The sequence below is a fragment of the Corvus hawaiiensis genome, chromosome 21, assembly GCF_020740725.1.
Source record: "Corvus hawaiiensis isolate bCorHaw1 chromosome 21, bCorHaw1.pri.cur, whole genome shotgun sequence".
NCBI lineage: Eukaryota > Metazoa > Chordata > Aves > Passeriformes > Corvidae > Corvus > Corvus hawaiiensis.
Window position 1 is genome coordinate 4,962,358 of NC_063233.1, and position 20,118 is coordinate 4,982,475.

The following is a 20,118-nucleotide window of genomic DNA, read 5'->3' on the forward strand; positions in this document are numbered from 1 at the left end:
TGGTTGGGAGGTGGGTCCAACAACAGCTCTCCCATGCCTGTCTGTATCCATGTTAATGGTGATAACACACTGTGAGCATGGGAATTGCCTGATCTAATGGACACAACACCCTTTGACATTAAAACCTGTTCACCCACCACACAAAGAGAGTCTTACCTGGAGCAATTTGAATTTTGCAGCCAGACTCTATCTGAATCCGTGAGATCTGTTCTCCTCCCCTGCCGATTACTGAAATGAGTTCAACAAGCATCAGAACAAACTGTTTTTCCTGGAAACTGCAGAGCACCTTCCCCCTTTTACTTTGGTGCAGCTGTCTATAAAGGAACAGTTTGACTCCACGATTGCAGAAGAGGCATCCAAATTTATCATAGCAGAAAAACACTGAAATACTGCGGAAAGTTGTTCTATTTGCTTAGAAAAACAAAACAAAAAAGCCTGTCTTGCAGTGGAATGGAAAGAAATAAGTATGAAAGAAATAAGGCACTAGTCTGGGTGATGCTGGGAGAGTAATTTAAGTACACCTTGTTCAGCCTGAACCAATAAACCAGTTATTTTGGGTACTAAAAAAGGCAAAGACTTGTTTCTTTATAATTCCTATTTTACTGCCATTTTTGAATGGACATGCTATTTGGCTGTCTGCACTCAGACAGAGCCACATCCTGAAATGCTCTATCAACCCCCAGTGAACACAAATATCTATCTCCCTTAACTCTCAGAGTTGATACATCACTGTCTCACAACAAGACATGCAGAGCACAGACCACACCAATTACCATTTCTACCTTTCCCAGACTGCAAAAACAGCAAAGCTGTAAAGCCAAACAGGTATTCCTGGCTCAGGGTGCTCCCAAAGAAGCATCTCAGCTGTGGGGTGGCATCCCCCTGTATCTGAACCGGGGTGAGATTTAACACAGAGGTGATGCCTGCAAGCTCCCCTCTCCCAGGGCCAACATCCTCCATGTGTAGCACCAGGACTGGTAAATGAAGAGGTCTGGCAGGAGAGGAGGGAGCCTTTCCTTTGCAGGAATTTGAGTTACAGTCTTGCAGTGTCTTTAGAGTCAGAACAAAACTTGGCGCACTATGGGGTAATTACCACGGCCTGTTATTTTCCTCTTTACTTTCCATATATCAAATTGGAAGGGATACACAGAGACCCAGCAGTAGAAGTGTCTATGCAATCACTGCAGTAACACATCAGCAGGAGGTGCCACTGAAAGCAAGAGTAATGATCATTAAGAGGAAGACAGAAATTAGGATCAAGCTTGAAAGAAAACAGTACCAGGAATGCAAATCTAGGAAAAACTCTCGTCTGGTTGCGTTTCCCTGCAGCAAATGTATAGGAAATTTAAAATTCTGTTTAACTTGCCTTTAGTCAACTCATATTTTAACATTTAAATGTTGTTTTCCTTCCTCAACTTCCACAGTTTTGCATACTCAAAGTAAAATGTTACAATGTAGGGAAATAAATTCACTTTTGACTTGAGAAAATCACTAAAATGCCCAGTAACTTGTAGCAGACATTCTTGTTCTTATTACTGGGACATTGAGCTTTTCCATGAAGTTTGCATCTGGATTTTAAACACAGATCCTCTGTTCCCCATGAAGACAGCATTAAACAAGGCTTATCCAAGGCTAGTAAGCACAAAAACTTGTGTCAGAATCAACAGCATTCCTGCACAGGAAACACACTGAGAAGCATCAAAAGCATCCAAGGTACTTACTAAATCCAACCATTTTATCAGGCACTTTGAACTCTTCTGTTATTACAGCCCTAAAACAAAAAAAAAAGGAAGAAAACCCCATCAAATTTTCATTACAAAGAACAATTTGGAAGAAACTACATCCCTGCCATGGAGCCTGGGCTCAGGACAGGGATTCTGCAAACACAAGTAAGAGCACATCACTGTCAAAATCATTTGTTTTGGAAGGGACCTCTCATGGTCACACAATTCCTCCTATGCTGGATCCATGTCCAGTCTACCTCTGGTATCTTGAATGAAGCTGATGGAAAAAGTTCTTTTTGTCATTTTTGCTCCAGACAGATTTAACAAAAAAAAAAAAACCAAACCAGTTTCCTTATCATTGAGCCTGGACCTCCCAAGCAGCAGTGTCTACGCTTCCAGATATTCTCCTCCCAAGAGACACCAACCAAAGCCAGTCCTGACATGAACACCCCTTTCTGGCAGTCACAGGTTTGGTGTTTGGGATTCTTTTTTTGCCTGCTTGCCCTTATCATTCTTCTCCTTGGAATTCATAAAAATTGTCTTCGATTATTCTCTGAATTCTTATTATCTCAAGACTTCCATACCTATTGCTCTTTGGACATTTTCAATGTGCCTGCCCCAAAACAGAGCACTCAAAGCAGTTTCCTAAGACCTGACCATAGCCAAATAGAAAGGAATTAACTTGGATTGCTTTTTTGTTTAGCTGTTTCTGTTTTGTAGAAAACACAACACCATGAATATAGAATTTGAAAACATGCATTATATACAATTTGTTCAGCAATCTCAAAAGCAATAAAACACCAGCACAGTAAGTTCAATGCAGGTTTTGTGGTGAGGTATATTAAAATCTTCCCATCTTTTTGCTTAAGATCAGTAAGGGAAGCTATAAAATACACGAGACTTGATTAGCTAAGTTGCAGATAAAGTACACGCACTGCCCACACTTTTCTAGGCTGCTCTAGTCAGACACTAGCTTTAACTTAACCATTAAAAATTTCAGGTTCTACAGCCTTCATGCACATTGTTTGTCCCTTCTGCTGAGGCCCCAAACAGCTGGTTAGGATGGAAATGCACTACTATTCACCTTTGGGCTAACTCAGCTTTAGAAATGTTCCTCCATTCAAAACAACACAGACAACTCCTCAAGATCAGGATTTGAGAAAAACTGAGAATTTTACATTTTTATTGGATGCTGAGACATGCTGGATGACAACTCATACTTGCTTCAGTCTTCCCAAACCATCTTTGACAAAGGTGTCATCCCAGGTCATATTACACCAACAGTACTAAATAGTAATAACACCAACAATAACACGTGTCTGTTTGATACTTCCACCTTTTGCCAAAACGCCAGACCTTTTTTACTTTTTCTTTCTTGCCCCCTGCCAGGGCAGGGGAAGGAAAAAGAGAGAGAATTTATTTTTTTCAGTCCTGCAGATTTGCAGGGACCAAATCCAACTTTCACATAAACTCCTCTTTTTTTCATCAGAACAAACAACCCAGGCTGGAGAAAACCCAAGCTGACAGTTTTTCCACATTCTCAACCTCTGACTTCCTAACACTACTACAGATGGTGGATCAATAAACAATTAGAATTGATCAATAAATAATAAAACGTAACCCACTGCTTACCTTTGATGTACCAGGGCCCCTAACTGGTTACCTACTGTGGCAGAGAGAGAAAAAAGGGAAAAAAATCAAAGCATTAGCACGGATAAACTAACTTCATCCCTACAGAAAAAGAGTTCTTACCGTTTCATCAAAAAAGAAAGAAAAGCAAAACAGTAATTTAAGTTCAGTGGCTGAAATGAATGCGTTATGTGGTACAAAACAGGAGGGGATTTCTTGATCAACACACACCATAGCCCAGTGTCCAGCTGAACACAGGAGAGGGAATTGATCTGCGTCTCCCCATGCTGAGAGTCATGGGAGAAAATCCTGCCTGCCCAAATCCAAATCCCTGCAACTGACCTCCCCCCTTCCCAAATTAAGCCCAAAGCAGTAAAAAAAAAAAAAGGGAAAAGGCGGGGAGGGAGGAGGAGGGAGAGAAATTCGAAGACCAGTGTGTATTAAAGAATAAAAGCCAAGCAGCCTCAGAGATTCCCTCAGTCCAAGCATCAGACACGGCTGGCACATACTTCTCTCTGTGTCTCTGATCTGTGCTCCATGGAGCCCACTTACACGGAGACCTGTTAAAGGAATAGGGCTGTTAAGTAACCTCGTGGCACCCAAACAGTGTTTCAACCCAACAAAACACATGTTCCTGAACAAATTCCAGGCATTTCTGCCATGTTAGCTGCTGGTCCATCTATGATTACAAGTTATCTCCCTACTGACAACCCTCAGACAGACTTCTGCCCCAACCCCAACAGATTAGATCTTTCTTCCAAATGTTAATAGGGAAAATATCATTAGACCAACTCATGCAAAGTGGGAACACGAGCCCTGCTGGGCTTCCTACTGGACTTTGCCTGCAGCAAACCAGCTAAAAACCAGACCATTTGGTGCTAACAACCAGCTGAAAGATTATATTGCATGCCTGGAGGGCACAGGGAACAAAACAAATGAAACTGGCCAATATGTGAGCTGTGATAATAAAGATGCTGTTTCAAACTACCTTGCAGCAAACTGCACATTCTTTGACCTGAAATAAATTGGCAATCAGCTGGCAGGGATAGAAAGTGGATGCATCCCACGCTCTCTAAATCCGGTAGAAAAATGCATCAAGTTTGTGGCCAAACACTTTACTCAAAGAAAATAGACAAAGAGAGTCAACAGTGTATTTCTGCCGCATGTCAATACCCCCATAATAGTTCAGGACCAAATATCGACAGTCTGTTTTATTACTTTCCCCAGCTCAGCAATAAGACAACTCCTGCATTATTGACTCCCTTAGATTTGTCTTTGCATATTCTCACCCCGAACATAAAAAGCTCTAATTTGATAACTATGAATATTGCAGTTGAAAAAGGTGGGTGATGTAATGGGGAATATTTGCTCTGGCTGATAAGCTCCTACCACAGAGCTGAGCAAACACAACCAAACTCAGAATCTTGCTCCAAACTGCACTCAGAATATTTCAGCTCCACGCAGTAGGTCTGGTGGTATTGGTGTAGTGTGGGGTTGCCACAGCCAAGGCCACTCATTATCAAGATGCCAGAAAGAGTGGTTTTAACTCTGCAAAGGCTGTATTTAAATCTCCACTTCGCATTTCAATTCACCAGAACAGCTCTCTTAGCAATCTGTTCCACTGCAGCCGCTGCCCACAAATTATGAGACAGATACACATCCTATAATCAACTCCCCAAGTTCACGCAAGGAAGGGAAGAGCCTTCATTTTGTAACACAATCCTACACTTGAAAAAGACAACTTCGAGGGGAAACCTGTACAAGCACAGGAAGTTAAATTGGTCAAGGAATTAATGCTTTAGATGTAGGTAACAATGTCTCTCCAACCCATTCTGAGTACTATCCAACCAGAGTAAGCTATTCACCCTCACAGGGAGATACCAGCCTTAATGCATGTTTATTATATATTTATTCATGCTAATTAGTATGAAAAAATGATGCCACAATAACTTATGTGAGAGACCATTCCTTCCACAGTCTACAGGTAACTTCTCGAAAAACTGAGATCAAAAGCAAATGGAGAGAAATGGAAATGATTTACTTCAAGTCAGTTATGATTTCTCTCTGTTTTGGTGGTGGGGGGGGAAATGATGTGGCTCCCAGTTCCAACAACCTAAAGGTCCATTCCTTCTCCAACATGCCCATTTTTCTCTGAAAAACAGGGCCTAATAGAGAGGCAGAGCTGGGGCAGCCACAATATCGAAAGCTGATGCACCATCCCACCGTCTCCCTTCACACCAAGGAGGGGGCTGAACTCTGACAAACCACATATGTATTTCCCCCTTTTACATCTATTCAGTACAATTTAACTGTAACTGCAGTCATTTTACTGCAAATAAGGAAAAATACTGAATAAAATCAGCACAATTTCCTATTAATGGCACCTGCTGGTTGATAACTCTTCATTCTGCTTTACGCTTCACCTTAACTGAATTCTACCTAACAGACACTCAAAACAAATGCGGATTTTTCTTCCGCCCCACAAAACAGAGCAGTGCCTCCCACTAAATTAATGTGCACGATGGGAATATACAATCTCTTCAGGAATATCTTCATGGCTAGAATAAAATCAGAGCAACACATCTCCTGGAGAGCAGTGGAACAGGGCTGCTTTTCATACTTTTGAGCCAAAATGGGATCATCATAAATTTTAGAAAGCTGCAAAGATAGTTACCCTAATTCTCCATCGTTAAATATTGCTAGGTTTTTCTTTAATTAAATAGGCAAACTCTAATAATTTTTGTGGCTGACTTCACTGTAAATCTTTGGAGGTTTTTTTCCCCTCCCTTAAACCACCTTTTTTAAAAAAGTGGCCATCCATAAAGTTACAATTTTGAACAGTGGTATTTTGTGTATTAAACTAAATCTTTTGCCAAGAGATCTGGACTTTTGCCCTGGTCCTACTGCTGCTGCAGATGTGTCAAAGAGCATCAGTACTGACTTTCTTCAGCAGTAAGACAGGAATAAAATTCCCTTCTGCCTACCACTATTTTCACTGAAAACATGCTGGAAGAATAAAGTACTTTGTACAGCAGGATCACGTTGTGTTTGAGCCCCTTGGTTCTACTACAACCAAGTTTTATTACACCAGAGCGGGTCGTCTTCAGATCTGGATGTACCACAGGAGCTTGGGGAGAAGAGTGGAATGAAGGGCTATGAGGCTTCTCCAAGGTCTCTCACCTTTGTTTTCCCAGACTCAAAGGATGCCCCAGCCTTCAGCTGCCATGCTGCTGCTTAATCCTATGGATCTAACAGGACGCTCCTTTAAAGCAGCCCAAAGCAGGGCAAACAAAGGGTAACATTCTGTCCATCAGTCTCTTTGCAGCAGACTAGATCCCTGCTTCCTTTGAACAAAAGGAGGCTGCTTCTTTAAAGGTTATTTAGCATTAAACCAACTTATTAATCTGTGCTGGTAATTAGAGGGACCTATTAATTAGAATGGAGGCCAGAGGCAGCAGTTGGCCCTTTACAGGAGGGCTGGGGTGTGTCCTCAGCAGCAGCCACAGGCAAAGTGCCACCAGGTCTCTCTGCAGGTCAGACTCACCTGTCCCTACTGCTCACCTTTGCTGAGAAACATTAACCCCTGCAAGTGGCCACAGAAATGCCTGCTGTGACTTCCCGGGAGCAGTACAAATAAACCTGATCTCTTCTCTGCACTACAGCTGTTTGCAAGATTACTTCCAAGTTGTTTCCAGAAAGGGGAAATAAAGAAGCCAGGGAAAAGAGAAATAATCAGTCTCAAGCTCCATCTAACACCAGTGAGCCAGGTTACCAGGGTTGATCCCGCTGCTCCACAGTTCAGATGAGGGTTATGTTAAGGGAAGTGCAGAAGGCACCCACACATCCTGGTTTCCAACACTACGACAAATCTGTTTTTCCTGGAAATGCTTTAAAAGCTGCTGAATTTGTTTGGATCAATGCACTGACACCTGTCTTAAGACCACTTCCTAAGGTGGCATCAGGCAGCCACAGCAGCAGCTGTTTACAAAAACAGACAGGAAGAATTAGATTGTCCTGAAAGACAGACAGTTTTCCTGTCACCTTAAATATTTCCTCTGGAGACAATTTTTTCAGCAGTATTAAGAACAGCATTAATTTCCTAAGAGCTGTATGGGGATAAGGAAGCAGTGAGACCTGCACTCAGCTGTGAGCATGCAGTATACAGGGGTAAATTTCCCACCAGATTTGTTTCCAGCTCATCCAGAGCAGCAGAATGTATCCAAATCCACACACTAACATTTCTAGAGCATGTGTAACAATCACTTCTTGACAACATCTCCAAACTGTGGTTCACAGACAAGCAGAAAATGAGAAAAGCGTGGGCATGCAATCCCAACACCCCTTGTTTGCAGCTAACAGAGAATTAAAAAAATCATCCAAATAGAAGTGCTTTCCTAATTAAAGCGTCCTATTAAAAGCAACTTCCATCTTCCAGATGTTTAAAGCTAAAGCTGCATTATAGACATTTAATTACATGGCAGCAAGAGCAGGTAGCCCAAGACTAAGATATGGATCACACCACAAAGAGATACACAGCAAGAAGCACCCACAGCTTCAGGAGTTGCTCTGCCAGGCTGCAGGTAAAGAACAGCACAGGAGGATTCCACTTGTAGGAGGGAACTCATCACACAGCTGCATCTCAGTACATGACTTATTCATACCATTAGAAACAAAACCCAACATGACCCAAGCTGAAAGAAGTGCTACAACCCTTAGCCCTACCCGGACAATTCCCGCTTCTTTGTCAAATTCCAGCCCTTTAAAATATTACTTCAGTCACTTCTCTTCTCCTCGAAGATCTCACAGATCAGATTTCTGGGAAGGGAGCTGGACAAAGTCATATACAGATGTATATGAGCAACCCAAGGGCAAACACAGCATTGGAGCTCCTTTAAAAACAGTTACAGACAAGGTCCAGTGCTGAGTATAGGGTGAGCAGAACAACTGCTGATCCAGGAGTCAGGAATAGCCACTCTGAGAGGCTCTCCCAGGAACAATACCCGCTCCATGGAGTTATCTACCACAGCACAAGAAACCAGCAGTAAGGCACGTTTATAGCCCAGATTGCTACTGTATTGACACGGTCTGTGTCAACACAAACAAGGCTCACCAAGTTCTAGGGCTCGTCAGTACAAGTTTAAGTACAAAGTCTAACCTGTCACTACAGCACTACGACCATTTCACGTGTTACAAGTTCCTAAAACCCATTTTGTCAAGAGGTCAGCTCTCCCAGTTCAGTCTGATCAATGAAAGACACAAGCGGGACAAATGTTGTGAATGACTGGTTCCTAGAAGGCTATTTTTATTCTTTTTCACACACAGCCACGTCCCTAAGCTATTCAGGCACAGCTCAGAGCTGTTCAGCATTCCCCAACACTGCCAAGCCTGTGACAGCCCAGCACCTTCTCCTGCAGAACCAGCACACACCAGCAATGCCAGACCTCTGGCTTCTCAACAAAAGGATACTCCAGTCCAAGATACAAAGCATGGGGGCTCACCCAGATGAATCCGTTCTCTCCTGAAACCCCAAACCAAAGGAGCAGCAGCAACCTGTTGCTCAAATAGAGCCAAGAGCAGAGAACAGAAGTGGGTGGTGGCATGTGTTCAGAAAACAGTAAATGTTAGCAAGCCAGAGGCTCCACATGAAAGAAACTTCTCCCCATGCTCCAGCACGTTTTTTCAGACTGAGAAGCAGACATGCAGTTATTTTCAGCCTTTGTATCAGATAGAAAAAAATTCTTTTCAAAATGAAGTGCTAGGCAGCAGCTTTGCCTATCTCCTCAGTACTCCTGAACATATCCATGGGGGAGAGAATCACCCTGCAGGGCTATGAGTGCCAGGAAAAATACCAGAGGAAATAGCAAAAGGAAGACATAGACATGCTTTTTATTTCTTCACAAAGAAAGGTGAGCTCTTTGCATCTACAGAGCAGCAGATAATACAGTTTAAACACTTCTTGTAACAATGCATATCATTAGATTTATAAAACCTAAAAAACTCTTGTTCTAATATTTTCATTGATCCCACCAAAGATAAGAAACTAGTGGCTTATTTTAAAACTGTAACAATTCATACAATATTGACTTATGACAGTTACCAGCTATGTCCATGCAATAAACTATCCTTTGGCTGGGACCAATTTTAAATTCTTCAGAGATTTTAGAATTCTCAAATAATAATGGAGAAAGCTAATCTAATACAGGAGGTTTCCTTCCAGCTTGCATCATCTTACATAAGTACCTTTTTTCCTTAGAACTCATGTACAAAGCAACCAGAACTTGACAGCAACTCAGCTCCTGGGCTGTGACTGTTGTCACAGATGGAAAGGAACATGTGTAATACTGTCCCTACACATTACCTGCACTCAGAAAAGAAGGGTCATCAGGGAAGAGCATGTACTGTGTACACCTGGTACTCTGTAGGTGGGCTCCAGCACAGGCCCAATAAGCAAATCCTCCTCCCTCCCTCAACTCCCATAGACCAAGATTTAAATTACACTGTTTGCTGTTTCCCAAAGGTCATGAACTAACAAAGAATTGCTTCACATTAACACTAATGCCTAAGAACACTGTGCTATCTAGGTAAGAGTAAACAACACAGGGCACCTTGTATAAAATTTCTATACACAGAAAGATGCATTTTCCATCCTTAAAATAGACAACTGACTCCACAGATGAATTTCAGGAGCTGCATCCACAAGACTGACTAATCACAGCCAGCTTACCTCCATCATCCAGGGGTCGTTTCTGCACTCCATAACCGTAGACTGAGGGGTCCACAAGTGTTGTAGAATTATTCAAGTGAGGAATATCTCCAATTTTAGCAGCAATCTATAAAAACAGGATAAAAGCATTATCAGCATAGCTGAAGTTTCAGCCACCACAAGTAAATACTCTTTCTCCCAATAAAGCGTTGGCCCCAGTCCAACCTTCTCTCAGGTATTTACTATATAGGTGGATTTGTAACAAGGCTCTTCATTTGTAAAGCAAACAATTTTCTGCTTGCTTTTAGTATTTGCTTAATTAAGATCACCCAGTTCCTCTTCCTGATCATAAGCAGACAGTTACTCCCCAGAACATTATATTCAGGAGTATTTCCTCGATGGATAGCTGACAAGCTAAATCTTGCTAAGAGGAGGGTTCAAACTAACTCCCCAACTTTGTCCTGGAGAAGCTGCCACCACCAGAGCTGTGTGGGACGACACATGCTTCCTCCTGCATGCAGATCCAGACACACAGAAATGCACACTCACATCCATGGGGGAGCACAGGGAGAGAGTGAAAACACACAGCAAAAGGACAGGTTTGGGAACTCTCTGCCAAAGAGACTGGATCACTCTTGTTTACTGTGTGAGGAATAAGCCAGTGGGCAAACTATCAGTCCAGAACTAGTTTCCATTTCCTGCAGTGGTCAGTACAGCATAAACACGACTAATGCTGCCTGTGCCTCTGCTTCCAACCCTTCCAGAGGGGAAACTGCCATTCCCTGCCGAGCCAGGATACAAGGAGTTTATTCACAGGAAAAAGGAGACAGTCAGCTATCACACTAAGGGAACTATGGTAAGCAAATAAACTTGGTGAGACACACACCTAAACATCACTTAATACAGGTGAAAAGCTCATCTCTAGTGACATTTGGGGGACAGCTGCACAGGTGGGCGCTGACAACACGAGCTCTTCCAGCTGCTCTCTGAGCTAACTGGTGGAAACCTACCCTAGAAACACACAGGCACATTCCCTGGGTGCTGCACCCCAGTTAACACCCTCCCAGGGGCAGGCAAACTGCAGTCTCACAACTCCCCTTGCCTACATAAAGTATTTTACTGTAATAAGCAAGCGCAGAACAAAGTAGTTACAGAACAAATATAAAGTACACTGTATTCTACAGCATTTGCTGCCTTTTCCAGCAAAAAGAAAATCATTGAATAGAATCTTTACTAAAAGACTGATCTCACTCCATCATAACTGGATTTCACCAGAGAATAAACAACAGGAGCAGATGAAAGAAAGAGCATTTTACACAGATATGTTTTAAATGACCAATATATCTAAAGATCTCTAAAATTTGCATTTCACTGCAACAGAAAGACATCTACAGTAAGTCTGGTTGTTGACACTACCTTCTTTTCCAGTGGAACAAACAACTGCCCAAGATGCAGAACCACAGGGTACTGAAAAAAGCTATTTGAAATAATCTTGAAAGATTGAGGGCACCGCTTTTAGAAAAAGAATAGGAAACATTCTGTTCAACGCCTTGCATAAAAACAGCTCAGAGTTTGGACCATTTTCTGCTTATAGCCCATTCTGTCCTGTCTCCTTTTGGAAAGTTGGTAACTTTGTTGTGTCAGAAATGTCAGAGATAAGAGAATAAAATCTTCCTCTGGGACCAGCTGTGATTCTGAAGCTTTTATGACAAGCATTTTGTACGTTGACATCTCCAGTAAGTCCCCAGAAAGCTGGTTCTGAAAGCATTAACACACCTTGTCCTCTCCAGGAGGGAGGGCCAGATGATGCTTTACTCTTTTGTTAAATGATGTACTGCATCCACGGACTCAGCCCTTTGCCCACATACTTTCCCCTTATGTTTGGGATTAAGAGAATTTTAACGAAATACAAAGAGCAGAGATGTTTTCTGACTACTTCAATGCTGAAATATAAATGTTAAAATATATTTTACAGCAATCTATTAACAGCTTTCATATAGTAACTTACAATGTAGACCAAAAGGAACAGTGTCAGGTACACCATACTCTGACATATTTTGGGACATTTGATTTTAACACATCCTTCACAAACTCTCTTCCTGTCAGTAACTATTTACCATGACTTACAAATTATGGACAATCGTTTAGAGGTGAAATCACTCGCCACACACTCCAGGAAAAGAAAAAAACTAGTCTGTGGATAGCAGAAGCTGGCTCAGGGAAGGAAGGAAGCCTGAAGTACAAGGGTGTTCAGGAGCAGCTTGCTGGCACCAAGGCTGTCTACTCCCAACTCAGGGGGAGCTTTGTGAACCCCTGCTCGTACTGAGCACACAATGATCACCCTGGCACAGAATCTTCCAAGAAAAGGGCAAAGCAAGAGTGTTAAAACAATTTTTACATTATCAGCTTTTAGGATATTTTCCTTCCCCCACCCCCCCCCTTTATTTAAACTGGTACCCTTATCTCTAAAGCCTCCCAGCTGCCACTGGATTACAGGCAGACAACGGTGCCACCTCACCACAGCAGGAAAAAACACCCTGCAAAATTGAGAGCTGAGTTTTTAAAGTACATGTAGCAGCTAAAATACATTTTAACATCTCATGTTCAACTTAAAATGGGAAGCTCTATTTTTATGACAGGTTCAGCAGGGAGGTAAGCACAAAAATTAGGACATGGCAAATAAGCAGACCTAGCCCTTATCTGCCTAAATGACCTTGAGTAATGTACTGCTGTTAGCCACTGCTTTTGTCCTGCTCTATGTCAGCCTTTGGGTTTTTTCCTCTTTCCCCCCCCCTCTAAACCCAATGCATCCATTTTATCAAGCTCTGAAATATACTGGGAAAAAAGCATCATTGTTTCTGCACCTAAATTCCCCAAAATAAAGCTCTCCAACAAAGACTTTAAAGGACACAACACAAGCCCCAGCTACAAATTGCAATGGTAAAGCCAAGAAAAACAAACTAATCCATGAAGTTGTGTGAGGGAGGCAAGTTTTCCTATACCTTGCACTTCTGCTCTCCTTTACGTTTAACAGCCAGAAAAATGACAAAATACAAAGTAATACAAAACCACTTCTAAATATGAAGCTTCTTTGCTAGGCAAACTCAAACACCAGTATCTGCAGAATTCAGCTTTCAAGACAACAGGCCCAGCTTCTAAGAAAAACCTCTCCATGGTGCCCTCTAAAGAACAGCAACAGATAAAATCACCAATTCTAGGTATTAGCAGGATAAAAAAACCAATAAGGCACTCTCAGCTGACCCTTCAGACTATTCTGGTACTCGTGCTGCTCCTCCCTTTCACTCAGCAGAACACTTGAGTTGGGGTGACAGACATTTCTCCAGAGCTCTGCAGAAAGCAATAAAACCATCCACAACCATTCAAGCTTCGTGTCACACGTGGTTTTCCTAAATACCAGAATAATTGGCAAAGCCTAAATCTATTTGAGGATGACCTGAAAAAGGACTCTGCAAGGGGGTGAAGAAAAGTTTGTCCCAGGCCCCTCCATCACCACAGAAATTAGAAGTTAGAGCCTGATATAGAAAGGGATTTCAAGCACATAGCCTGTTGACTCTCAGTCAGTCTCAGGATATTCCCCATTTTTGAGGTAGCCAGGATGGCACATCACAGGCTCACCAAGCCTCAGCCTTTCCTCTCCAGAGCATTCCTACAACACCCAGCAAGACACTGTTTGGTCAATAAGAACAAAACTTAAGGATGGTCTGAGAGAAATTAATTTTAGTCCAAAGTACAAGCAGCTCTGCTTATTTTCTGATCCCACTATTTAAAAGAGGAGCAAACATCCTCTCTCTCTCTCTCCCCCCCCCACCCCAAAATGCCATAGAAAAGCCACCCTGCCTGGGAGCAGCTGGACAGATCAGTCCCCACCTAAGAGCCACCAATCCACTCAAGACGTGGTGCAGAAGATGCAGGACAGAGCAGCTCCAAGTCCCAGCACTGCCTTGAAAAAGTAATTATTCATAAATCCCAAATATTTCAGAGTCCACAAAAAATCCAAGCAAGTCCAGCACAAACGCTGAAAGCAATGTAAAGTAATTTCTTTCAAAGATATTCCAGGTTTCCTATCCTTATATCATCTCACATCCCAGCTGCTCTAAGGAATGCAGCTCCTTTAATCAGGAAAGTCTTCCTTGTCCTGAAGCTATGTCCTTGTTTAGATATTCATAACCAAGCACTGTATTCCATAGCCTGATTGTCATGTTATGGCTCTCATGAGAGCCGAGTTTAGTAAATTTGATTACTGGTCTTACATGTGACACAAACCTTGAAAGATTCAAATGTCAAGCCAGGGATGACCAACCCATCAAGTCAGAACTATGGGTGAATTTCTTTATTCTGCTCCCTCATTCCCTTAGAGCAAAAGGAATACTCCAAAAAGGCCAAAACCAGAACAAAAGCTCAACCAGATCAGTACAGCTCAGGCAAATAAACACCAAACACTCTTGGCTCTCCCATCACCTCCCGAGAAATATCAGGTGTAGCTGCCTTTTCATTACCCCCTGATTCTCAGACAGGAAGTTCCACCACAGATTGCTCGGGTGGTGAGGCAAATATCCATCACCTGAGTAATGAAGAGCATTTTCAGTGACATTTGGCAACAAGTCACTAGTGACAATTTAGTTGTGTGCGAGAGAAGACCACCTGGTCTCTTACATAGCCTCCCCAGAACTAGATTAAATCAAGTATATTCACAGGGGAAGGAAACATTTTAGCCCTCCAACAGCTTTTTTCATCCCACAAACACTAATGGAAAAAAATCATACTCAACAGGCAGCAAACAACTCACCACACAAAAATGTAGGACACTGCGCTCCCACAAACATGTGCAGAGCCCACATTTCCCAGTGCACTTGTTTCCAGCGTGGAAGACAGTTGGAAGGTGCTGCTGGAATCTTCCAGGTCAGACTAACTCAAGTTTTAGGCTCATGGAAACCCAGCACGTGCAGAATAATCACAGCAAGCGTCATGAACTTAAGAACAACAAAATCAAGTAAGTGACCACAGCCAGGGGACAGAATTATTTACTCTTTATTATTCCATCTCTCTCATGCGTGGGTTGGGGCCTCACAGATCCACCCTACAAACACGATGACAGCAGTCAGGCAGCTCCAACTCAGATCCATTTGCAGTTAGTGCTGTGTTTGAGCCCATGATCCTCTGAGGCATCACACTTTATTTAACCTGTTACTGCTCTGAGTGGTACACACAGCTGCACATTCAACACAGAAGGGTTTGGGATGGAAGAGACCTCAAAAATCATCTCGTTCCATCCCCTGCCATGGGCAGGGACACCTTCCACTGTTCCAGGTTGCTCCAAGCCTTGTCACACCTGGACTTGGACACTTCCAGGAATGAGGCAGCCACAGCTTCTCTGGGCAACCTGTGCCAGTGCCTCACCACCCCCACAAGGAAGAATTTCTTCCTAATGTCTAACCGAAACATCCCCTCTTTCAGTTTGAACCCATTCCCCCTTGTCCTGTCACTACAGTTCCTGATGAGGAGTCCAGTCCCTCTCCAGCTTCCCTGCAGCCCCTTTCAGATCCCAGAAGATGTTGCGATGTCTCCATTCAACCTTCTCTTCTCCAGGCTAAACAGCCCCAGCTCTCTCAGTCTGTCTCCACAGGGCAGGTGCTCCAATCCCCTTATCAACTTCATGGCCTCTTCTGGACTTGAAACACCCACAACATAATTTCAACAAGCTGCACTTCACCAGCAAATAATTATTTTCTTTTACATAAATGGGTTATTCAACTGCTAACAGGTGGTAGCATTACCAGATATTTAAATAGGATGTTTTTGCAATGAGAGGCCTTCTGTAAGATACAACCAGGACAAGACAAACACAGCTGCAACACCTCTCAATTTAGCTGCATCAAGCACATAACCCTGTCTGGGTGTTCAGACATCACATATCAAGGACATGGCGCTTTCACATGGACTGAAAGAAGCGAGGCCTGGCTCACCTGAGAGCAGCTCACACCCCACCAACATGTGCTGAGAAGGAAATCAGTGGCCCCAGAGCAGGTCCTGGCGTCCTGGGAGGTGCAGGGTGTGGATCTACACCACCAAGTGCCTCTGTGCAGGTCACTGCAGACTGCACAGAACATGGACTGGCTGCCACACTGATTCCCAGGTGAGCTGAGAGCCAGGGGAAAGCACCTCAGTTCCATTACAGAGAGCACTAGAGAGGTCTTAGGGTCCAGCTTAGTTTCTTCAGAAGCTTGGCAGTGAAATGACAAAGTCTGGGCAACAGAAGGGGATTTCTCCCACCTGGCCTGTAAAACTGGAGAGAATAAAGTCAGGGTCTTTGAGCACCAGCTGGGCTCAGGTCCTGGCACTCAGCTGCGTTACAGCTCCTTAATGTGCAGTAACTAAGCACAAGTGCAACCTGTTCAGAGATGGAACGAACACCTGTGACAGATGTGGAACAGGAGGTGTGAAAAACAGCCACAGCATCCATGCTGTGAGCAGCAGCTTCTTGTTCTGCAGCCACTTTGCACAAACCGAGGAGCACACAAACACCTGGAATATCCTGTACTGAAGACGAGGGTGTTGATTCCTGCAGGTCTGGGCACTTTCACTGAAGCTTCCCATTTTAGCACTGTGTAAGTTCACAGATTCCTCTGGGGAGCACCTCGCTCCCCCCTCCCCTCTCCCTGAAGGGAATGCCAAGCTCCCACTCTGCCAAGGTTTATATTCACAGAATCAATTAGCTTGGAAAAGACCTCTGAGGTCATCCAGTCCAAGCTGTGACCGATCACCACCTTGTCGATCAGATGATGACACTGAGTGCCACGTCCAGTGTTCCCTTAAACACCTCCAGAGATGGTGACTCCACCACCTCCCTGGGCAGCCCATTCCAACACGTAATGACGCTTTCTGTGAAGAAACTCCTCGCAATGTCCAACCTAAAGCTCCCCTGGCATAGCTTAAGACTGAGTGCTCTTGTCCTGTCGCTGGTTGCCTGGGAGAAGAGCCCGACCCCCACCTGGCCACAACCTTTCAGGGAGTTGTACACTGTGATAAGGTCCCGCCTGAGCCTCCTCTTCTCCAGGCTGAGTGGCCTCAGCTCCCCCAGCCGCTCCTCACAGGACACACACCCCAGACCCTTCCCCAGCTTCGCTGCCGATCTCTGGCTGATCTATCGCTCAGCCCACGCACGAGGCCCCGTTTGAAACACGAATTAGCACCAGCTCACACCCACCCAGTGCCCAGGGCCAGACGGCTGCGGGCCTGTCACCAACCACGGCCGCGACTGTCAGAGCCCCACCGCCTGCTCAGGGCATAGCCCCGGGGCTCCGGTCACCCGACAGACGGGCAGAGGGGCAGCGGGGCCGCGGCCCTGCCCCCACCTCAGCTCCGCGGCCTAGCGGCGCCCCACGGCCTCCTCCCGCCCACCCGCCGGCCGGCGCCTCACCTGCCGGGCCCGGTGCAGAGCGTCCACGAAACCCTCGGGCTTGATGCCGACGGGCGCCGCGCTCTGGCTCTGCCCCTGCGCCAGCTCCGCCATGGCCCGCGCCCGTCCCGCCGCTCCGCCCGGGGCCCGCGCCCGGAAAGGGAAGGAGCCCCCCGCTTCCGCCGGAAGTGCCCCGGAGGGGCGGGGCCACGGGGGGCTCGCGCCGCGGGGTGGGGATGGGGGCGAGGGGCGGGGCCAGAACAGGCCACGCCCCCCGGGCCCGCGCCCGCCCCGGGACCCGGCCGGGAACGGCAGCGCCGCTGCCCCGGGCCCTGCTCTGCCCCCGGCAGGCCCTGCTCTGCCCCCGCCGCTGCCCCGGGCCCTGCTCTGCCCCCGGCAGGCCCTGCTCTGCCCCCGCTGTGCCGGGCCCCGCTCTGCCCCCGCCGCCGTGCCGGGCTCTGCTCTGCCCTCGCTGTGCCCTGCTCTGCCCCCGCCGTGCCGGGCTCTGCTCTGCCCTGCCCTCGCCGCTGCCCCGGGCCCTGCTCTGCCCCCGGCAGGCCCTGCTCTGCCCCCGCTGTGCCGGGCCCTGCTCTGCCCCCGCCGTGCCGGGCTCTGCTCTGCCCTGCCCTCGCCGCTGTGCCGGGCTCTGCTCTGCCCCCGCCAGGCCCTGCTCTGCCCCCGCCGTGCCGGGCCCCGCTCTGCCCCCGCCGGGCCCTCCCCGCCTGTGACAGCTCCTGCCCGACCGTGCCATCCCAGCCACACCTGTTCCGTTCCGTCCCGTCCCTGCCTGCGCTGCCGTGTCCCCGCCGATTCCATCCTATCCCTGCCTGTTCCATCCCATCGCTGACCGTGCTATTCCGTCCCTACCTGTGGCCATGCTCTACCAGCTCATGCAATCCTGTCCTGTCTGTGCCATTCCACCCCTGCCCCTGCCATGCCATCCCTGCCTGTGCCATCCCACGCCGGGCTGTGCCATCCCCTCCATCTCTGCTGTGGCGTCCCACCAGAACCATCACCTAACCCCTCCCTGGAACACCTCCCGCAGTGCCCATCTCCTGCCTGGTTTGGTCTCTGTGAAGACCGTATTCCTGACTCACATGGCCATGGTGTTGGTGACACTTTTTACAAATCTTCTGGGCATGGCGAGCTCTGGGGAGCTCTGCCAAGAAATGGAGCTCCGGGAGTGCCCATGCACCCCTATGGAGCCCCCAGGTCTGGTCCAGCGCCCAGTCACAGCGTTCCTGCCATAGTGGAGCAGCAGGAGACTGTGGGATGATGCAAGGACCAGTTAGTCAAGGATTAATGCAAAGAATATGCAAAGCTTGTTCCTTGAGCAGGGCCCTGCACAGTCCTTCCTGCTGCTTTTTGTGAGTTTCATTTTTGGGTGATACCTCCCCAAATGCAGCCTGCACCCAGCCCCTGGCCTGGCTGGGTTTGCACACTGAGCCTGGAGTAGCCCAAGGTTCACCGATGCCACAGCCTGTTTCCCAAAGCCCCGAGTATGAAATTCAAAACCCGAGTGATGTCCCACGTGGCTCTACGTTCCTCCTCGGCTGGCTGTTGCTCTTTCCAGTTCTGTGCATCTCATTTGTGCCTACATGAGTAGGCAGGAATTGCTGAGCCGATGGAATTATCTGGTGGCCTTCCAAGAGCAGGGAACACGCTTCTTCCCTGGGGTGCAGTGTGCTGCCAGTCACCTCTGTTACACCAGTGGGCTGGCTGGTCTCCAGCCTTTCCTCCTTTCAGAAGCTGGGATCATTTTCTTAAGCAAAAAGTCCATTTATTTTAGGAAAAGGGACACAGCCCATGGGGGAAGGATTTTAACCACAGAACCACAGACTGCTTTGGGGGGACCTTAAAGCTCATCTGGTTCCACCTGCCTGCCTTGGGCAAGGACACCTTCCACTACGCCAGGTTATTCAGAGCTCCATCCAGCCTGGCCTGGAGCACCTCACCACCTGAGATGATCTGTACCACCACAGCCATCCCATCATCTTCTGAACATGATGGAGGAAACATCTCCAGCCATGCCCAGGGCTTTGCTTCCTCCTCTCTTGCAAACAGCCCAGAGGTTTTGGATTCAGCGAATTTTCCTCTCCTAACTGTGGCTGGGAAGACCCAATATACTCAGCACCAGCCTCTCCCCAGCTGCCCCTTTCCCCAGGCATATCCTGGGTGGGGGGATCACCCCAACTGCCCCACTTGGCTCTCAGGGGTGCCCTGTTCTGAGCAGGATTCACCCCGTGACCCTCCAGCTAATGCCAATCTCAATGTGGCTGCAAAGGTGACCAAACCTGAAGCCTAAAGCCACCAGCTTTAGGGACGCCAGCAGGGAGAAGCTGGAACCTTCCCTACCCGACCCAGCTTGGTGCTCAGGGCTGCGAGAGCTGAATTTTGGAAGCCTCAAGCCCTGGCAAGAGATGGAAGAGCCTCTGGCACTGGGCAGGAGCAGCTGAGGGACCGGGCTGCTGGGAGGGTGACAGCGAGCCTCAGCACTGGAGCTGGCAAGAAGAGGGCATCGGGCAGCGATTGAAAAGAGCGAAATTACAGGCCTTAAACACTTCCAGAAACAAATTTCTGATGTAAATCTTCCTTTTGAGGAATAAAAAAAAAAGCAAGGCAGTGATTCTACGCCTCCATTCCCC

General features: G+C 46.4%; 1 protein-coding gene across 6 annotated transcripts in view; it reads right to left on the reverse strand.

Annotated features, from left to right (window-relative positions):
* FUBP3 (far upstream element binding protein 3) overlaps positions 1-17,630 on the reverse strand; it is a 40,219-nt gene extending 22,589 nt beyond the window's left edge. For 4 of the 6 annotated variants that reach the window (XM_048325416.1, XM_048325413.1, XM_048325418.1 and 1 more), the window contains exons 1-6: positions 17,495-17,630; positions 10,078-10,183; positions 3,863-3,913; positions 3,357-3,390; positions 1,722-1,771; positions 157-228 (exon numbers count right to left, since the gene is read on the reverse strand). In XM_048325416.1, the coding sequence (XP_048181373.1) occupies positions 157-228; positions 1,722-1,771; positions 3,357-3,390; positions 3,863-3,913; positions 10,078-10,183; positions 17,495-17,587 (406 nt within the window). In that variant the 5' untranslated portion in view covers positions 17,588-17,630. The remainder of the gene's footprint in view (positions 1-156; positions 229-1,721; positions 1,772-3,356; positions 3,391-3,862; positions 3,914-10,077; positions 10,184-17,494) is intronic. The other 2 variants (XM_048325414.1, XM_048325415.1) reach the window with 2 other exon arrangements.
* Between the last annotated feature and the right edge of the window lie 2,488 nt (positions 17,631-20,118).